The sequence below is a fragment of the Podarcis cretensis genome (assembly GCF_951804945.1).
Source record: "Podarcis cretensis genome assembly, chromosome: 1".
Taxonomy (NCBI): Eukaryota; Metazoa; Chordata; class Lepidosauria; order Squamata; family Lacertidae; genus Podarcis; species Podarcis cretensis.
In genome coordinates, this window is record NC_137170.1 from 49,752,010 (window position 1) to 49,773,239 (window position 21,230).

A 21,230-nucleotide genomic window follows, 5' to 3' on the forward strand; every position below is an offset into this window, starting at 1 on the left:
TCCACTCGGTGAAATCTTTTGAGGTGCTTGATAGAACAGAAAGTGTCCGTTTCCCACTATTACCTTATTTACTCAAATGTAATGCACACCATTTTTGGCCAAATTACATTGCAAAAATTAGGGTGCGCATTAGATTTGATGGCACATATACATTTTCCAGCAAATACTTTTTTGGTTTCAAGGTTTTGAATATTGAGGTGTGCATTAGATTTGATGGCGCATTAGATTTGTGTAAATACCATAGTCAGAATGTCTCCCCCTGCCAGAGTTTTATTGTACATTTATCTTATATGTGCCCATCTTGGCTTATTTAAGCTTGCTGAGATGACCAAGTGGATCAAGGATATGGTCAATGTATCCTTGAAGGAGAAAGTGTTCTTGGCAATCCTGAACAAGGCAGTGATCCAGCCACTCCTGAAAAAGCCCAGCCTAGATCCATTGGTTTGTGGAAACTACTGCCCAGTCACAAATACATCCTTTTTAGGGAAACTGATTGAGAGGTTTGCAGCAAAACAATTGCAAGTACTCTGGGATGAAGGAGGTTATCATTACTCTTTTCAACCTGAGTTCAGGCCTAGTTATGAGACTGAGTTGGCCCTGGTCAATCAGGTATATAAGCTACATGCCCAATGGCCCCTTAAACCAATTGCCAAAACAGAATGCCTAGTTGACATTTTGGGGGCGGACAGCTTGAAAGTCTCCTTTTTCAATACAATTTTTTTGGTTCCTGAAATTCAATCTCATTGTGAAGATAAAATATAATGGATAGAAATCTACAGGATGTGTTGCTGTTGTGTGAAAACAGTCACGATCCAAGGATCCCCAGGCATGCACCTCCAGAGGGTGGAGACGTCAGACGTCATCCTAGCACCCAGGCATCTTCACTTGGTCCCAAGTGGCCAACAGCCTGGTGCAAAATGCTCCTGGTGCTTGGCAGAGTGCAACCCTGTTGTGTTTACTTGATCTTTCAGGAGCTTCTGATCCCCTTGACCATGGTATCCTTATGAAATGACTTAGTGGGATCGGTATGGGAGGCACTGCTTTAAAGTGGTTCCAATCCTATCTCAGAGAATTATATTTGGAAAGCTGCCAGAAGGAAATGCAGCCCCCAAAGCTTAGAAAGGTTCCTCAGCCCTGCTTTACAGCCAAACAAAAAAATAACAGAGGTAGTATAAAATTAGAATGCAGCAGTAGCAAGTATGAGCTAGGAGTGATCAAGCAAATTTTCCAAATATTGTAATTTTTTTAAAGTTAAGAAGAACCTTTTGTTACCTGCTAGATGTTTGTAATTTAAAAGGGAAACAATCCAGATCTTAAAACATGACTTGGAAGAAGTGGGAGCTGACTTAGGCACACTTACCTGGGACTCCACTGAACTCAACATATAAGATCACACTGTTATTCCATCTTAAGGTGGCAATCCCAGGAAACAATCTCGCACTCTCTCTCTCTCTCTCTCTCTCTCTCTCTCACACACACACACACATTGTCTAGCACAGTGGTGTCCAAACTTTTTTCAAAGAGGGCCAGATTTGATGAAGTGAAGGGCCAAGGGCCATGGGGGCCAACCAAGGTTGTTGACCTTTTTTTTTTTTAGGAGGATTGAAATTGTTGTTTTATTTTTTAGGATTTTACCCCAAAGTGTTTTTTAGAATTGAAGTTGTTTAGGCCCCCAGATTACTTAAAATAAGATTACAATAAAACAGTCATTAGTGGTACAAGCAGATACAATTGTTTTAACATGATGGCACTGACAACACCTGTCCAACAGCTCTAACCGTCAAACTGTGTGTAAACATACGTGCTTTGAAAGCCCCAACCTCTCCTTTAGAGACCACGGCCTGTCCTGCCACTGTATTACTTTAAATTGCAATCCAGTATTACTGTATTACCTCCCTTTCTACACTTTTCTGTGGCACTGAAACAGGAAGTATTGCACCAGCTTTTTCATTTCTTTTTCTCAACAGCATTATTTTTTTATGAGCATGACTCTTCCAAACGGAACATTGTGTCAAGACCATAAACTGCAAAAATGTGCATTCTTGAAACACTCGGCTTGAAAGCAGACAGATGTCAGCAAAACTGAAACTAGTTATAAATTCATTTAAACCGTAACAGTTTTCAAAGTAAATGTTGTGTTGCAAGATAATAATTTTAACCGCTATAAATAAAAGAGAATTTTTACACAATGAAATACTGTTATTCAGATAGGCTGGAGGACATTTCACCCTGCTACAAGGGTAAAGGGAGGGATAAAAGTCACTTCCTGAAGAAGAGGGCAGGAGCTAATCGAACTCTACATGGCAATTTACTACAATTTATCAGTGAACTTTTTTTCCTCTCATGGGGAGACCAAAAGCCTGTTTGTAAGTAGCAAGACAAACAGACCTGAACCGATATGTTCTTTTTATTTTCTGAAGTCTGCTTTATTCCCATGGTCCTCTTCTTCCTTAGTTACTCTTAATCAACTTTATATAATTTGGCTGCTGAGGTCTGAGGTTGTTGATGCTAGACTCTAAGGGTTAGTGTAATCTCCCACAGGCTTAGACCCTGGGCACATACTTCTTGTGTGAATAAGCGGAGTCTGACAGGAAAGCAAGCAAGCTGCTCTGATCTCTAGGGTGGGATAGACAGCTGGATACCAGCTCTGATTCCCTGTGAAGAGGAGAGGGATTTGGCCAAGAAGCACAGAATGCACTGTCTCCAGGCCTCTTCACATGTAATTGCCTTGGGCTCCCAGAAACCACCCATGTCTTGAGTTGAGATGATGCCCTAAAAGGGAGGGTGATGGCAGCATACCAGATAGCTATGGGGCAAGACTGGCCTACCTTAAAAGACAGTTGCACATGGAACGGTGTAAACAGATTTTCCTAGCCTTCACTTTTGTTAAATCCACTATGAATTTAATGGTCCCAACTTAGTCATGTTCATTAGTTTCAGTAAGTCTACCCTGAGTAAAGCTTAGTTGAATAACACCTCATAAAACAGCAAAAAACAACTAGAAATAGTTTTGTAGATTGCCATGACACAAACGTAAAAAGCAATTCAGAAATTTAAAAAATATTTAAAAGCCCTCCACCAATTTTATGGAAGTTTAAAAGTAAGTTACGAATGCAGCAAACCCGGAAGTGTTTGCTTCCGGGTTTGCCACGTACACACGCGCAGAAGCGATCTGCACACATGCACAGAAGTGCTTTATTGCACTTCGTGCACACGCAGTAGCGGCACTCTACTTAAGGACTTTTCGGGGTGCAAATGGCACCTCGAAACGGATTGCATTTTTAAGTAGAGGTACCACTGTAATTTAATCCTTTTTTAAAAAAACTTTCTGACTACATTTTCGTTCAAGTGTTCAAGGCAACATATTTAATCAATCTAAATGGAGTACAGACACCAAACACAAAATTACTATACATTTCCTCTGCTGTTTTATGAATTTAAACAGTGATTCAAACCTCCTTTTAAACTGGCTGTTTGTAGTATATACAGGGTTAAAGTATCAAAAGGATACATTAATAAAGTAAGCATCAATGCTTAACTTTTCCATTCATTCAGCATCTCTGGAAAACATTAAAAGCTTCAGTCTTCTTAGCATTCTGTCTCTATGTTCTTAAGGAAGGGCAAAGTGCAACATCTCTGGATTGCTTTCTATAGCTCAAATTTACAATGTTAATCAACTGAAATGAAATAACTAAAAGACAGAGGTATTAAGAACTTCCATACACATTATGTAACTTTCCACTTTGCCAAGAATGCATCCTATTTGCTCTAAATGCAAACAGAAATGTCGTTAAAGTCACTTTTTCAAAAACCATTTTCCTGGCTCCTTTTTAAATGTGTATCACTGAGTAAGATGGTCTGGGCCATTACCTTTGCACACAATTTTAAAGGCACGGATTAATGTTTTAGTATTTCAAGACACCTGACAAGTTTTATAGCAGGTTTCAAAAAATAAAATCAACCCCTACCATACATCATACATTGTTGTTGTTGTTTAGTCGTTTAGTCGTGTCCGACTCTTCGTGACCCCATGGACCAGAGAACGCCAGGCACTCCTGTCCTCCACTGCCCCCCGCAGCTTGGTCAGACTCATGCTGGTAACCTCGAAAACACTATCCAACCATCTCGTCCTCTGTCGCCCCCTTCTCCTTGTGCCCTCCATCTTTCCCAACATCAGGGTCTTCTCCAGGGAGTCTTCTCTTCTCATGAGGTGGCCAAAGTACTGGAGCCTCAGCTTCACAATCTGTCCTTCCAGTGAGCACTCAGGGCTGATTTCCTTCAGAATGGAGAGGTTTGATCTTCTTGCAGTCCATGGGACTCTCAAGAGTCTCCTCCAGCACCATAATTCAAAAGCATCAATTCTTTGGCGATCAGCCTTCTTTATGGTCCAGCTCTCACTTCCATACATCACTACTGGGAAAACCATAGCTTTAACTATACGGACCTTTGTTGGCAAGGTGATGTCTCTACTTCTCAAGATGCTGTCTAGGCCTGTCATTGCCCTTCTCCCAAGAAGCAGGCGTCTTTTAATTTCGTGGCTGCTGTCACCATCTGCAGTGATCATGGAGCCCAAGAAAGTAAAATCTCTCACTGCCTCCATTTCTTCCCCTTCTATTTGCCAGGAGGTGATGGGACCAGTAGCCATGATCTTCGTTTTTTTGATGTTGAGCTTCAGACCATATTTTGCACTCTCCTCTTTCACCCTCAATAAAAGGTTCTTTAATTCCTCCTCACTTTCTGCCATCAAGGTTGTGTCATCTGCATATCTGAGGTTGTTGATATTTCTTCCGGCAATCTTAATTCCGGCTAGGGATTCATCCAGCCCAGCCTTTCGCATGATGAATTCTGCATATAAGTTAAATAAGCAGGGAGACAAAATGCAGCCTTGTCGTACTCCTTTCCCAATTTTGAACCAGTCAGTTGTTCCATATCCAGTTCTAACTGTAGCTTCTTGTCCCACATAGAGATTTCTCAGGAGACAGATGAGGTGATCAGGCACTCCCATTTCTTTAAGAACTTGCCATAGTTTGCCATGGTCGACACAGTCAAAGGCTTTTGCATAGTCAATGAAGCAGAAGTAAATGTCTTTCTGGAACTCTCTAGCTTTCTCCATAATCCAGCGCATGTTTGCAATTTGGTCTCTGGTTCCTCTGCCTCTTCTAAATCCAGCTTGCACTTCTGGGAGTTCTCGGTCCACATACTGCTTGAGCCTTCCTTGTAGAATTTTAAGCATAACCTTGCTAGCGTGAGAAATTAGTGCAATTGTGTGATAGTTGGAGCATTCTTTGGCACTGCCCTTCTTTGGGATTGGGATGTAGACTGATCTTCTCCAATCTTCTGGCCACTGCTGAGTTTTCCAAACTTGCTGGCATATTGAGTGTAGCACCTTAACAGCATCATCTTTTAAAATTTTAAATAGTTCAGCTGGAATACCATCACTTCCACTGGCCTTGTTATTTGCAGTGCTTTCTAAGGCCCATTTGACTTCACTCTCCAGGATGTCTGGCTCAAGGTCAGCAACCACACTACCTGGGGTATATGAGACATCCGTTTCTTTCTGGTATAATTCCTCTGTGTATTCTTGCCACCTCTTCTTGATGTCTTCTGCTTCTGTTAGGTCCTTTCCACTTTTGTCCTTTATTATGGAAATCTTTGTACGAAATGTTCCTTTCATATCTCCAATTTTCTTGAACAGATCTCTGGTTCTTCCCATTCTATTGCTTTCCTCTATTTCTTTGCATTGCTTGTTTAAGAAGGTCTTCTTGTCTCTCCTTGCTATTCTTTGGAAATCTGCATTCAATTTCCTGTATGTTTCACGATCTCCCTTGCATTTTGCTTGCCTTCTCTCCCCCGCTATTTGTAAGGCCTCATTGGACAGCCACTTTGCTTTCTTGCATTTCCTTTTCATTGGGATGGTTTTCGTTGCTGCCTCCTGTATAATGTTACGAGCCTCCATCCATAGTTCTTCAGGCACTCTGTCCACCAAATCTAAATCCTTAAACCTGTTCCTCACTTCCACTGTGTATTCATAAGGGATTTGACTTAGATTGTATCTTACCAGCCCAGTGGTTTTTCCTACTTTCTTCAGTTTAAGCTTGAATTTTGCTATAAGAAGCTGATGATCTGAGCCACAGTCAGCTCCAGGTCTTGTTTTTGCTGACTGTATAGAGCTTCTCCATCTTTGGCTGCAGAGAATATAATCAATCTGATTTCGATGCTGCCCATCTGGTGATGTCCATGTGTAGAGTCGTCTCTTGTGTTGTTGGAAAAGTGTGTTTGTGATGACCAGCTTGTTCTCTTGACAGAACTCTATTAGCCTTTGCCCTGCTTCGTTTTGATCTCCAAGGCCAAACTTGCCAGTCGTTCCTTTTATCTCTTGACTCCCTACTTTAGCATTCCAATCCCCTATAATGAGAAGAACATCCTTCTTTGGTGTCACTTCTATAAGGTGTTGTAAGTCTTCATAGAATTGGTCAATTTCAGTTTCTTCAGCACCAGTAGTTGGTGCATAAACTTGGATTACTGTGATGTTAAAAGGTCTGCCTTGGATTCGTATCGAGATCATTCTATCATTTTTGAGATTGCATCCCAGTACAGCTTTTGCCACTCTTTTGTTGACTATGAGGGCCACTCCATTTCTTTTACGGGTTTCTTGCCCACAGTAGTAGATATGATGGTCATCCGAACTGAATTCACCCATTCCCGTCCATTTTAGTTCACTGATGCCCAGGATGTCAATATTTATTCTTGCCATCTCATTTTTGACCACCTCCAACTTACCCATGTTCATGGTTCTTACATTCCAGGTTCCTATGCAATATTTTTCTTTACAGCATTGGACTTTCCTTTCGCTTCCAGGCATATCCGCAACTGAGCGTCCTTTCGGCTTTGGCCCAGCCGCTTCATCAGCTCTGGATCTACTTGTACTTGCCCTCCGCTCTTCCCCAGTAGCATGTTGGACGCCTTCCGACCTGAGGGGCTCATCTTCCAGCGTCATAACTTTTATATGCCTGTTGTCTTTGTCCATGGAGTTTTCTTGGCAGGGATACTGGAGTGGCTTGCCGGTTCCTCCTCCAGGTGGATCACGTTTGGTCAAAACTCTCCACTATGACCTGTTCATCTTGGGTGCCCTGCTCGGCATAGTTCATAGCTTCTCTGAGTTCTTCAAGCCCCTTCGCCACGGCAAGGCAGTGATCCATGAAGGGGACATCATACATTAATCATACATTAAAATCATACATTAAATCTAATGTATGATTGACTGAGGCAAAAGCTACAAGAACCAGAGCAGTCAGAGACAGAAGAGTTCACAGATGGATCACATCTCCCCGACACATTTTTTTTCTTAAATTACTCAATACAGTATGCTTCCTACACTTACAGAATGCTTAAAAATTCTATCATACTAGGCTTCTTGGGGATTATTCTTCTCTAAAATTGTTCTTAAGGAAAAACTTGTCTAAAAGCAAAATATTGCTTTTGACACAGATTTAATTAACTCTGCTCAAAAGCTACCTAAGATTTTGTATTTTTATATTTGGCCCTGCTCTTCCTCTAAGGAGCTCAGGGCAACTTACAAATATTCCTAATGTGATCCCATTTCCAGACAGTTTACAGGGCCAAACTACTTTCAGCATTAGAATGTCAGACCATTTTCTGACCCTCTTATACGCACACATGGCGGTGGGGTAGAAGTGCTACTCTTTATATGACAAATTCTGAAATAAACCATGAGTAGTATTCAATGAAATCATCCTGTTCATGCAAGAACTTCTGCTTACATAATGGAACTTCCCCTTCCAGTTCTCACCCACCCACCCAAATCTGTTCTGGATACTCCCTAAACGCCCCAGAACAGAGAGCAGGGGGCACTCAGGAAGAGGGGTGGGAGGAGAAGTTCCACTGCATAAGCCCTTGTGTGAACAGGGCAACTTTGCCCTGAATCCAACATTGTGCTTTTCTGATAATTCTGTCAGTGCAAGCATTTTGGCTTGCCAGACAGAACAATCCCAACTCTTCTCCCCACCACACACTATCCTGGGGATTCTTTCAATCCCCCAGAGTCAATATGGGGGGGGGGCACACAGGGTGGAGGAGGCGGGGGGGGGAGGCCATACTGCACAAGTGAACGTCTTTGCACAGGGCTTCCACCGAGAGGACTCAGTTGAACCTCACCCCATATCACTTTAACTCAACAAATCAAACACAGTCAAGAATGCTAAGACTGCCAGGAGGTTCCCTACATCTCCCTCAAATACTCTGACACGTGCCTGTCCCCCAGATCAATTTGTCAGATGGAGTGTTATCATTTTCAAGTTGAGTACTTTCCAGTTTCTTCCTATGGTGCTGTTACATTTAAAGTTCAGTTTTCTTTTTCTTCACTGAATAGAATGTTTTGTTCCAAAAATTCACCTTCTGCCCAATTGCATTAATTAAGATGATCCATAGAGGCCCCAAACCATGGATAATTTGGAACAAGAGAAGGAGAGCCACATCAGACTCTTGCCACATCAGACTTTGCACATCTGATTTATGGAGATCCTTGTTTGCCTTCCGCTGCAGTGTCCAGGCCTTCCTGTACAGGCAGTGTTGGGTCTTTAATCAATTATATATATTTTTTAATTTTCTCCAAGTAGCCACCCCTACACTGCACAAAAAGGTAGCATATATATTATGTATTAAAATAATTAGTAAATTTATAATTAGTAAAGTACTAAGCATATCAGCTGAAGGACCAGAACCACTAAACATATGCCAAATGACTAAAGATGGACACACTATATTTCATTAAAAGCAATGTTCAAATTTCCAACCCCAAAGTATCTAGTAACTCTAGATAAAACGTAAGTCTAATAAAGTGGTCTAATAAATTGTGAAACATTTTCTAATAAATGTGGTCTAATAAATTGTGAAACATTTTCCATTTTATTATGATGCAATACAACCTCAGTCCTCATTTGCCAAGTTCAAAATATCTCACTGCTTAGTCAATGAAAATTCAACACACACAAATTTCAGTCCTTGGGAGAGACAACAGCAAATGCCTGATGATGCCTGATGATGCCCAGCCAAATGCCTGATGATGAAGCATGCCGCAATATCCTCATGATATAAATCCACACAGAAGAGATGGGCAACCCATCTCTTGTATCTGCCATCCAAACTACTAACAACTTTGCACTTGAATACATATGCATATGTGCACAAAGTAAAAAGGGAGAGAAACTTACTGGTATTGAAAATTCTTCAGCCAAGTACTTCAGTATTGATGCCTCCCTACTCAGTAAATTGCTCCTTTGCTGCAGATTGCCTTGAAGTTTTGTATCAAACTCTTTTCTGACTACAGAAGCAACAGAGTCAATTACTACTAGTTTGACATTCTTTGAAATAATTTCTTCTTCCAAAGATTCAATCCTGAAAGCAAATTGAAGCATTCATTTAGCAATGATACTATACCAGGATTTAGAGTGTGTTAGGTGCCATGAGACATGCAAGTCGCAAAGTTGGTGCAGAGACCTGATCTTTCCCTTTAAACTCACTCATTGAATCCTGCATGCCAACGCGGTTGAGAGCTATACCTGTGAACATGGACATATCTTGCAGGCTAATTTCTCATTTAATCAAGCAAACCTTGTTCTACACTCATGAACATTGACCGGTTAATTTCAATTCATTTACATGTGAAAAGGATCTAGGAGTCTTGGTTGACCACAAACTTGACATGAGCCAACAGTGTGACATGGCAGCTAAAAAAGCCAATGCAATTCTGGGCTGCATCAATAGGAGTATAGCATCTAGATCAAGGGAAGTAATAGTGCCACTGTATTCTGCTCTGGTCAGACCTCACCTGGAGTACTGTGTCCAGTTCTGGGCACCACAGTTCAAGAAGGACACTGACAAACTGGAACGTGTCCAGAGGAGGGCAACCAAAATGGTCAAAGGCCTGGAAACGACGCCTTATGAGGAACGGCTAAGGGAGCTGGGCATGTTTAGCCTGGAGAAGAGGAGGTTAAGGGGTGATATGATAGCCATGTTCAAATATATAAAAGGATGTCACGTAGAGGAGGGAGAAAGGTTGTTTTCTGCTGCTCCAGAGAAGCGGACACGGAGCAATGGCTCCAAACTACAAGAAAGAAGATTCCACCTAAACATTAGGAAGAACTTCCTGACAGTAAGAGCTGTTCAACAGTGGAATTTGCTGCCAAGGAGTGTGGTGGAGTCTCCTTCTTTGGAGGTCTTTAAGCTTGACAACCATATGTCAGGAGTGCTCTGATGGTGTTTCCTGCTTGGCAGGGGGTTGGACTCGATGGCCCTTGTGGTCTCTTCCAACTCTATGATTCTATGACAATTACCAGTGTACTTCCACGATGCATGTGTTTTGAACATGTGTGTTGCTTTCACACTTTAAAGCATACATTTAAACGTGTTGTGTAAGGCTACATTGTTTGTGTGTTTTGGTATACTTCATTAAAATAGTCCATAAACCATTAATATATCTTAAAATATAAACTAAAAAGAATAAGCAGAAGGAAAACAAATTTATTTGCAATAATATTTGTAATAGCTCTTCTTTCAAAATAATAATCTTATAAAAAGGTTGTTCACAGGCAATTGCTTTACAGGGGTCAAATGTTACAAGTGCAAACATATACTGCTACCAAGATATCAAGAGTTTTCTGTACCTGAATAGTTCTAATAGAACAGAGAAGCCCATTGGTTATAAGCAAGGCTTTCTAAACACTCAGTGCAATTTTGCACAGAATCTGCTTTCTAGCACTGACTGTGGGTCGACATTTTCCATTTCATATTTCGGTAAGGGTCTAACCCTCTGTAAAAGGGCAGGTACAAGTTTTGCAAGCAGAAGGTTCCAGGTTCAATCCCTGACATCTCTAGTTAAACAAAAACATAGCTACCTACAAATATGCAATCCTAACATATAAAAGCCTCACTTCCTTTGTTTATTGTACACACAGCACACAGAAACACTTAGAAAAGTAAAGAACAAGGTACAAAAATAGTTTCCTTTAGAGTCAGCAAGTGTCAATGTGTTTCAGGCAGGAAAAACATAGTAAAATACTGTAATGCTAAGCCTTAAGGCATGTTATCATTCTGTCCAACCATTATATATTCTGTATAGAATGTTTTTTACACATCTAATGCACTGCTGGACCCCAGAAAGAAGTCCTACCTTTTCAACACACTGTGACAGGTGAATTCCCGATAAAGATGAATTCTGCTGGCAATTAAAACCAGCTTTTCTTCTGTGGCAAAATAATCAGGAAAACGGTGCCGTGCCATCTCAAGAAGCCTGTTAGGAACCCAAAAGACATGTCACTGACATTAATAATAACAATAATTTTATTATTTATTTATACCCTGGCCATCTGGCACAGAGGATGTGCATCTGAATTCAAGAATGTTTTTGCAAACTTTCAAGTTCATTCTCAGAATTTCTGAAAATGAAGAGAAAACACATATGCAACAAACTAAGTTTCTTAAAAGGTGCATAGAATTTGCAATCCACCTTCATTACACTATTTGAGGTTATGAGGCTGATTTTCAATGGGAGGCAGATTTTCTACTTTGTTGCATTCCATAAATGCTCTCTGAATAAAGAGAGCTCAAATTAACTGATTTTGTAACAAAGTCCAAAGTCAACTCCTACAGAGTGTCATGTTAGCTCAAATACATAAAAGGAAATGAAAATACAACATGGAAAAGCAGTAAACATATGGCAGCAACAATGCTTCAAATGAGAATACTTTAGATGCCCTGAAGGTGTCAAAATAAACTTCAACAGGCCTAAGTTTGCAGCCACACACTGCACTTTTCAGATTTGCCAACAGGTCTCCCCTTACAGCAATAGCAGAGACAGTCAAGTTCCAGAAGACTTTAAGCATACGAGACCTCAAAGATCTGGCACCATGGTGGGAGTGTAAGAAAGTGAAGGGATTCTGGGAGATGATATACAATGAAATGAAAAAGATGTTAAAATACACATTTGTAAAGAATCCAGAGATTTTTCTTTTAGGGATTACAGGAAAGGAAATAAGAAGAAAGGACTGTAAACTTTTCCAATATGCAGTTACAGCAGCAAGAATTCTACTGGCCCAGAAATGGAAACAAGAGGAAATACCGACAGTAGAAGAATGGAGACTGAAGCTGACAGACTATGCAGAACTGGACAGACTAACTGGGAAAATTAGATATCTTTGAGACCAAAAGTTCATCAAGAACTGGGGGAAATTTGTCGAATATCTGAAAAGAACGTGTGATGTGCAAACAACGCTAGTGGGGTTTCAAGAAGCACTGTGAAAGTTGAGATATATTGTTAAAAAGAAATAGAAGTGGGAGGGAAGTTTAATGGCAATATAAACAGAAGAAATGCGTAACAGAGAGGTATATATGGATGATTGTCAGAGAAGCTGAAGGAAGTCCAAATAGAACTAAATTTGTGGAAATTTCGATATGATTGTTTATCTGTGTTGGAAAATTAATAAAAATTATTATATATATAAAAAAAACAAAGATCTGGCACCATATGTGATTTGCCAGAGCAAGATACAACAGGGCACCTCAGGCTTACAAGCTGCTATGCCTTCTTCCACCTTCCAGAGCCATACAGGATCTGGACTCTGTATATGTTTATGCAAAGGCTGGATGCAGATGACAGATCTGACAATACAAGGGTTTCAGATTGCACCCTTGCAATATGCGTTGACATATGAAAAATGCCATAAAGAGCGCTCTCTCTTTATATATGTGTGTGTGTGTGTGTGTAAACTTACCTTTCAGCACTGAATGCAGATTCTGTATCAATATATATAACTGCCCCATCCAATCCTCCCAAGCTGGTGGGAAACGTCGCCAGCAAGCTCATCATAATACAAAACTGAGTCTTGCCACAACCTGATGGACCAGTTATCTAATAACAAAAGAACACGTATGAAGCAGCATCATACAGAAAAGACAAAACCGTTGTTGATTTTTATTTTAGCCAACGGCACATTATTCACTTGCGACTCATGTAACTTAGCATTTCACAGTGTATCTCAAACTGATGGCAATGATAAGTTGAACCTTAAAGGTTCAGCTTCTAATCCACAAACACACTTTAGTGGAAAAACAAGCAAACCTGTGGCAGGATAACAAAATTATATATTAATTCTGTGAGATATTTTTGTAGCTTTTTAATATTGCTTTTGTGTATATGGGCAATCCTCATTTTGCATGGGGGTTCCACTCCAGACTCCCATACATGTCCATATAGCGCACATAAACCCTCTTCACACCCGCCTCACCCCTTTTGTGATGCTTTGGGACTACTTCCAGGTTTGCTGCCATACACATGTGTGCAATCACTCGGACACACCTAAACCAGGAGTATTTATTATTCCATGAAGTAGTATATTTGCTTTATATACCGGGGTGGGGGGATGGAGTCTAAGAACTGATACACTGGGCACAATCCTGTCAAGGGTAAGCAATCTTATAGAGTAATTCTATAAATGGCTGCTCAGACGTTAAGACCTATTGAATTCAGGTTAAGCACATATATGATTGCAGCATCCAAGTCACATTGATTCCAATGGGCAAGTTGAGTAAAACTTAACTCTGTCCCACCAAGGTCAGCAGGGCTTAAAAATATTTACCTTTGGCTCACTGTATCCATAAATTTTGAATCTGCTGAGGGAATGAATCCACCAAGCAGTAATATGCTGACTCTTTAGAACAATGTAATTCCCAAACCTGTTGAGAATTCATAGTTCATCTTATTCCAATTTTAATTTGAAATCAGGTGTCCGCCCATGTAATAGAGACCTCACTATGATAACAGCATTCAAATTTTCCTCTTTGGAAAGAGACACTTTTCTTTTTCAGTTAATGGTATGTTATTTGCAGAACATGAGTTGATTGACCGCAAAGAGTTACTTACAATTCAGTTTCCAGTTTAAACCACACTAGTGGTTTGGAAAAAAAGGTCCCGTGCCAACAGAGTTTCCTGGCTCTTAGAAAACAAGCACAAGATCTGGCAGCAGAGGATATCACTTAAACCTTTACTTTACATGGCTCATGTAGCTGAGTTCCAACTTTCCAACCACCATCATTGTTGGATAATGTAAGAAGAAAGACAGGTCAACTTTTTCAGAAAGATTTAGCTTAAAAAACGTAACCACAAAAAGTAGGGAATAAAACACTATTCCTTTGAGGTAAAAGTGCAGGCTATGCATTAGCTGTCGTCCCAAGTTTAACATAAACAGTCGGAGAAGAAAATAAGCTAAACTGAAGCTACATTTGATCAAGATGGAGTACTGCACTTTAGGGGGGCTCATCTGCAATCTCAGCTTCACAACAAAGTAGTACATAGCAGTGACATGCCGCAAATACTGCCATATGCATCCTTCTTTAAATTATTATTTAATGCATTTATATCCCACCATTTTCTCCAAAGAGCTCAAGGTGGCATCCATGTTTCTTCCCGTCCTCATTTAATCCTCACAAAAGTCCTGTGAGGTAGGTTAAGCTAAGGGACAGTGACCAGCCAAAAGTCAGCCAGTGAGCTTCATGGTCAAGCGAGAACTCTGGTCTCCTAGGTCTTAGTATGACACTCAAACCACTATACTACATCAGCTTTCAAATTGTTGCTGTGCATGATTATCACACAGGCATCCACATAAAAAAGCTTAATTACACAATGGGAACGCTGTCTGGAGTTTGATGCAAGATAAATATAAGCATAACTTTTATGCTTTGTTCACAAAGCAATTCTTCAAATAGTTTCTGCATTCTGACATTCCCCCCATGTATTCTTCAAGATGATTATTCTAAAACATGGGAAACATTTGGCAGTGTTAGCTCGTCTTCACTGAATTCTCCAGGGTGACCAAAACTGCTAATGGATATTACAAAAGAACATCTCTTCTATCCATTATTGTATGAAGTATCTCACAAATGGCCATGTCAAAATTCTGAACTAGAAAAGTAAGTACATTTTTATCAGGTTGATGAGTTCAAAAGAGCTGCTTCCTGTCAGATGAACAGGAAAGCTTTGCAAAAGACACTTAACCTGTGGAGTTATTTTAATACTCTCTTGTTAACTATCTAAAGATGAAGATCCGTGTAAGACTGGAATGAGAGGGGCTCTTCATGTGCTACATTTTTCATGTAGGAAAAGGTAGGAAAACCCCATGTCTCTACTGACAATTATCACTACACACAGTAAAACAGACAACTTGGTGAGCACTGAGACAATCTATAGGATGCTTTTGCACTTTTTGCCCTGCAATTTATTTTAGAAACTTTATAATGGTACTTTTCACCAAAAGATTCTTAATGCAAGGATTAGTAGTTCAGATGAGTTTGAGGCTTAAATTTTGAAGTTGGTTTTGTTTTGCCTTTTTACAGTCAAGCAGTATATACATTTTAGGAAATAAATACATGAATTTGGGTGGGGTGTGGGAAACACCCTTCTCCGCGGGCAAACCTGGGCTATAAAACTCCAACTTGCCCTCTCTTCATCAGCCTTTGGCCACCTGCTAAGATGTTCTTTTTTCAGCATTTGACCTAACAAGTTGAACATTTTTTTACCGATCTGCTGATCATGTTTGCTTTATCTGCTGTGCCACTTTGCTTCTCCCCAGTATTTTTCACTCCTGTGTTGCACTAAGTTAAGCTAAGGTTGGCTTAGAATGTCATCCAAACCCAGGCTCATGGTTATGTTGTCTCCTTACGTTCTTGTCTAAACCTTGTGACTAGTGAGGAGAGAGCTTAACTACAAGCACAGATTCAGATGATAAACTAATCTAAAATCTGGCTCAGGTCAGTGCAGTGCTGGAGTAAAAAAGACCAGGGAGGAACAAAGTGCCTACAAGCTACTCTCAGGGAGCCTGAACATTCACATGATCCCACTGTAGAAAACAGAAACACTGGTTACATTCAGATGCACCACAAAACCATGGTTAAGCCAATTAGTTTGTATATGAAATGTGTGCTGATGCACACAGCATAGCTGTTCACACTTTGCTCCTTTCCTCCAGCAGGAAAACAGACCACAGAGTGGCTGGCTTCATATTATGTCTGAACCAGCTTCTGTGGTTTGTTTATCTCAAACAAGCCACCATTGGGAAGCCAGGAACAAACCTTGGCTTCAGAAAGTGGCATGCTTGAAGCTAAGCAAACCACAAGGGCTAGTGTATTCATAACACTAAGCAAGTGCTTCATGGCTTGTTTTCCTGCTGGAGAAAGTGAGAAGCAAAGTGGGAACAAGCAAACTATGTAGACTAGAACACAGATCATGGCACAGACTAATTTGTTCATACATGGTTTATGGTTTTGTGTTGCAACCAAGCATTGCAACTGCCCCTAACCTGCTCATAAGAGTACTGATGTGTGCAAGAGAGAGCACACAAGAAAGTTTACAGTGCACATTATTGGAACTATACAGAACCAGTTATTAATGTACAAAAAGATTCAGTTTGTCACATTTTAAACTTATTAATGAATAGTCACCCCTTTTATGTAAAACATAAAACAACTCTTCTATTACAGAAAAAGAAGCAGCAGCTTTTACCTCTGTAAGAGAGCCACAGGCAATCCCACCACGCAATATTTTATCCAGATCTCCCAGTGTTGTGGGCAAGAATGCTGATGGAGGGTTGGCTGTTCTTTTCATTTTCATTTCATAAACCTACAATAACCAAAATCAATTAGAAAAAGATGTTGCGATCAACTGGTAAGAAAAATGTCTGGTATTTGTTTGCTCCCAAGCAGAATTTCTTAGTGCTTGGCAAAAAAAAAGCCATGTACTTTCTCATCCTTTAATGAGATTTTCCCCAATCTTCCGACCAAACCAAACACCACAAAACAATATTAAAGACTGTTGTGTCTATCAACATTTTTATGCTACAGCCTTCAATTTATATCTTGTATCATCGTGCCAAGCTTTAAAATATTTTCCCCTCTTTGGGACAATATGCATCATTTAATTTGCAAAGTACCACTTCAGAGAAAATATTATACTTGTGGTTAAGTACAGCTGGAAAACATACACACAGTAAAAACCACAAACCAAGACAAAACTAACTGGTTCCAAAAAGTCTGGGTTCATTACAAGGTTTACTGCACAAATCCAAACCTGTCTGCTTGGAATTAAGTCCAACTGAACTCAATGGGGCTTACTCACAGGTAAGTGTGTATATAACATTCCCAGCTTATTGAGATTTTTGTACAGAGTTGTGAAGCTTTTATATATATATTTTAAAAATCTAATAAAGTGTTTAACATGAACAACAGGTACAAAGCAAGCAGGTTCTTTTCCAAAAACCCTTTGCTTTGATGCAACATGTTGGAATTGCTTGAAAAGGTTATATTTGAAAAAGGAAGGCTTTGTGCCTCAGATTAAGATTAAAAAATAAAATGTTTTCAATACTAATGCAAACTATTACAAACCTAAATGCAACCTAAATCTCAAAGTATTGATGCCCTAACAGATTTTGGTAGAAGGCAAATGTTTGTTAGGAGATTTGTACGCATAGCTAATTGTACTATAGACAAAAAAGACTAAAACATTACAGGTGGATAACACAGAAAGCTATGTGATGTTGCTTGGATGTCCTGTAAAAAGTAACTGAACAAAGGATGGTAACTCCAGAGAAAATGAATAGTGCAGGGGCAACTAAGTCCCTCTTCCAAAACACATGAAGCAGTTTATTTGTTTGACATACAAGTATTGTGCCATTTCTCTGCCATATACTAAGGAAGCATTTCCTAGTACAAATATTCTCAAGAACAAGGCTCACTTCATATGTTACTTCCTTCCTGTGAGCCTTTCTATAACGAGAAAACCTTTTTAAAGCTAAGCACATTTATTGTTAATACCTGAAGTATAGTGTCCCCCACAAGTAGAAAAATGTGTCAGGAGACACACATAGCAATAACAATTAGAGTCATTCCTATCCTGGGATCATATAATTGTAGAGTTGGAAGGAACCATGAGCATCAGCTAGTGCAACCCCTGCAATGCATAAATCTTTTGCCCAGTATGGGGCTTGAATCCACAACCCTGAGATTAAGAGTCTCATGCCTACACACCAAGCTATCAGAAAATGAATACTTACAGTTTGCATTCTGGGAGCACAGGCTTGGCTGTGTGAAGAAGCTTCTGCACATTCCAGTAACTCTGTCCAGTCACTTTCATTAACTCCAGTAGTGAAAGACATAAAAAATCCTGAAACATTACCAAACAAAAATCTGGGAGAATTAAGAGTGGAAATGACTAAAATAACTTCACATATTTAAAAGCAATTTCTAAAACATTTATTTTCTTCTGCAATTAAGATGACAAGAGTTCAAAGATTGGTCTTAATCATGCCATGTATCCTTTAACATAACATCAGAAGACTTTATGCCTCTATTAAATTTGTCTCACCTGACAAGTAGTGATCTGATGTCGACTGAGTCTCTTACAAAGCTCCTGTGTCAACCCTGCTCTTCTCAGTTTCTTACTTGCCATGTTCATATATTTCGTGACAAGAAACACAATCCTAGGTCATAATAAATGCAAGATTACTTGAAACACTATGTTCAAGAACAATGTGTTCACATCCTCCCTTAAGAGTTTTGCCATCATTCTACTGAATTTATTACATCTCTTATTCAATATAATGCTGAATACGAGCACATCCATCTCACTTAATCTGTTGTTTTTCATGAAGAGTAATAAATCCAGTTCTGGCCCCTTTCTAGCATCAGTTACAATGCAACCAAAAGATGCCCAGAGACCTTTGTGGCCCTCAGCTTACACAAATGGCACTGGAATGACACTCAAAACAAAGCAATCACAAGTATCTCTTTCTGGCCAGCAAGTTCAACCAGGAGCTTTCTTTCTCCCAACTTGTACTCAGTGTAGGGTCCTTGTGTTTTTAAAGTTTCATGCTTAGAAACAGGGCTTGAAACCAGTATAGGATAGTCCATTGGGGTGAAAGAAGCACCACTCACCAACCTCACTCTTCCCTCAACCAGCTCCCACCTGCCTGTCTTCTAACATACATTCAGTTCAGTTGTGGTACCCTTGGTTTTGCCATTCTAAAATTCAGCAGGACAAGGACATAACCAGTATTTGTTGGCTCTGTCTTGTCATTGGCTTTGGCTTCACATACTGTTGACCTCCCTGCCTTCCAGCCTAGTAATTGCTCTCCCCTTTTTACAAGCAATTTATTGGTACCAGCCTAGCAATCCCAATGGGCACCAGTCCCCACTGACTGAGAGGGATGGTCAAGTCTTCTTGCAGACAGTGTCCTGAGGTGATTCAAAGGCAGGCTGATGTTCCTGGGAAGCAGAACTGTGATTCTGATTAACACGTATCTCAACCCAGGTCATCATGGATTGAATCTACTTTAGGTTCACGTGAACTTATTTACTTGGAAGCACAGCCCATAGCTTTCAAATAATATTTTGATCACAGCTATTCTTAAAATAATTTCAGCTGTATCGTATTTATCTCAGCCTCCCCAAAATGTCTAATTTTTATAAAAGAGATATGCCAGGGATCAAGGCTATATGAAACCCATTCCCTTTAATACTAGATGCCCAAGGATGGCTGTGGTGACGCAAGTGAGAGAATGGTGTTGTGCACCCAAGTCTAGTACTTATAATACAAATATAAGTCCTAGGCTTATGTGCACAGTATCATTCCCTCACTGCTAGTGATAATTGTCAGTGTTTTCATTCTATCATATTACACTAGTTGGTTGTGTTTTTAAAAGGTCATGATTTTATCACAGGTGACTGCACAACCTCTTGAGGGTTCAGTTGTTTATTTCATATGCATGGGTGTAGCCAAGTGGGACAGAAAAGGTCAGCTGCCCCCATCAAGTAAAACAATAGGACTACTTAAGTAACTGGCCAATCACTTCGGTCCTGCCCCCCCCAAAAAAAAAATCATGGCCACACCCATGTTCATATCTCTTTTTAAAAAAATGCAAAACCAACTCTGTATCCTGCATTTCTCACTTTAGTTCATTTTATTCCATCCAGGGTTGCACATTACGTTTCACCCTTCATTTCTCTCTCTCCACCCGAATTATTCCACATTTACTCCCAGGTAAATGTTGGAGAGAGAGAGAAAAAGTTCACAAAATGTCAGGAATGCTAGTTTTGGAGGATAAAACTGTTTTCCTTGTGGGGTTTGATACATTTTATAGTGAAATAGTTTCACTAGTGCTTCATAAGGGGCAAGTGTTCAGTCTCTAAAAGTTTATTTAGAATGATATAACTTTTAATGTCACAAAATACCAAAGGGGGAGGAAACCGTTCAGACCCAGTGATGCCACATAAGCACAAGTTGAAATACGTACAGACATGCCATCTGTCAAAACTACACAGGTTACTACAATTACCACAGCAGCTGGCAGGAAAAGATTCCCTCTGAGAAAATATTGTGTTTTGACCTAGGAACTAATAGTCGGTACGTAAATCTTGGTGCGTTGCTAAATGAGGAGAGAAGCAGCTTTGCCACAAGATGATAGCCCTGCCCATTCCTCGTGGAGGGGGAGAACACGCTCTAGCGAACAATCGTATGCACACTTCGAGGTCTCACTGCGCGCAGCGGGATATACTTCCACAGCGACATATATAGGATTGCGCTGGAACCCCCTATAGGGCAGTAGGGTGGAGTCCACGTTCTGGGAAAGCTCCAGCTTGGCGGCCTAGGCACTGCTGAGAGAAGCGACGGCGGCCACAGGCGGAAGCAGCAGCCAGGCCTTCCCAACGGTACGCTGCGCGCACCCTCTATTTCCCTTCCACGCTCCTAGCATACAGCGTGCACAACACATACCCAGGATAGGGCGGCAGCAGCAGGAACTACCTTCGACCCCCGCACACACAACATGCACACAACACGCACACAACCGCCACACACACACCCCTGGGGAGGAGAAGTGGCAGCCAAGAGACTTCTTGACTCGGCCTGCTAAGGAGAAACGCGGCGGGGAAAGCGAACCCGTCGCCGCCACCGCCCACCGCGCGCCCCGAATCCTAACCTGGAAACTTTTCAAAGTCTCCCACTTCTCCACAGGAGGAGGAGGAAACATCCGCCCAAGAGCACCTAGGGCTCTGATTGGTCTCCGGCTGAGGCGCTTCATCCAGTCATTTCTGGCAACGGGGCCTACGCCAACGAAAGGCCTTCTGGGAGCTGTAGTTCAATCTTATTCCTCGCGGGTTGAGCAAAACGG

General features: G+C 40.6%; 1 protein-coding gene across 1 annotated transcript in view; it reads right to left on the bottom strand.

Annotated features, from left to right (window-relative positions):
- The window catches only part of RAD51B (RAD51 paralog B), a 336,350-nt gene extending 315,962 nt beyond the window's left edge, over positions 1-20,388 (bottom strand). The window contains 8 exon segments of the mRNA XM_079995582.1: positions 9,231-9,414; positions 11,189-11,308; positions 12,789-12,925; positions 16,571-16,687; positions 18,117-18,145; positions 18,148-18,226; positions 18,428-18,542; positions 20,355-20,388. Of these exon segments, the coding sequence (XP_079851708.1) occupies positions 9,231-9,414; positions 11,189-11,308; positions 12,789-12,925; positions 16,571-16,687; positions 18,117-18,145; positions 18,148-18,226; positions 18,428-18,542; positions 20,355-20,365 (792 nt within the window). The 5' untranslated portion in view covers positions 20,366-20,388.
- Positions 20,389-21,230: the final 842 nt, after the last annotated feature.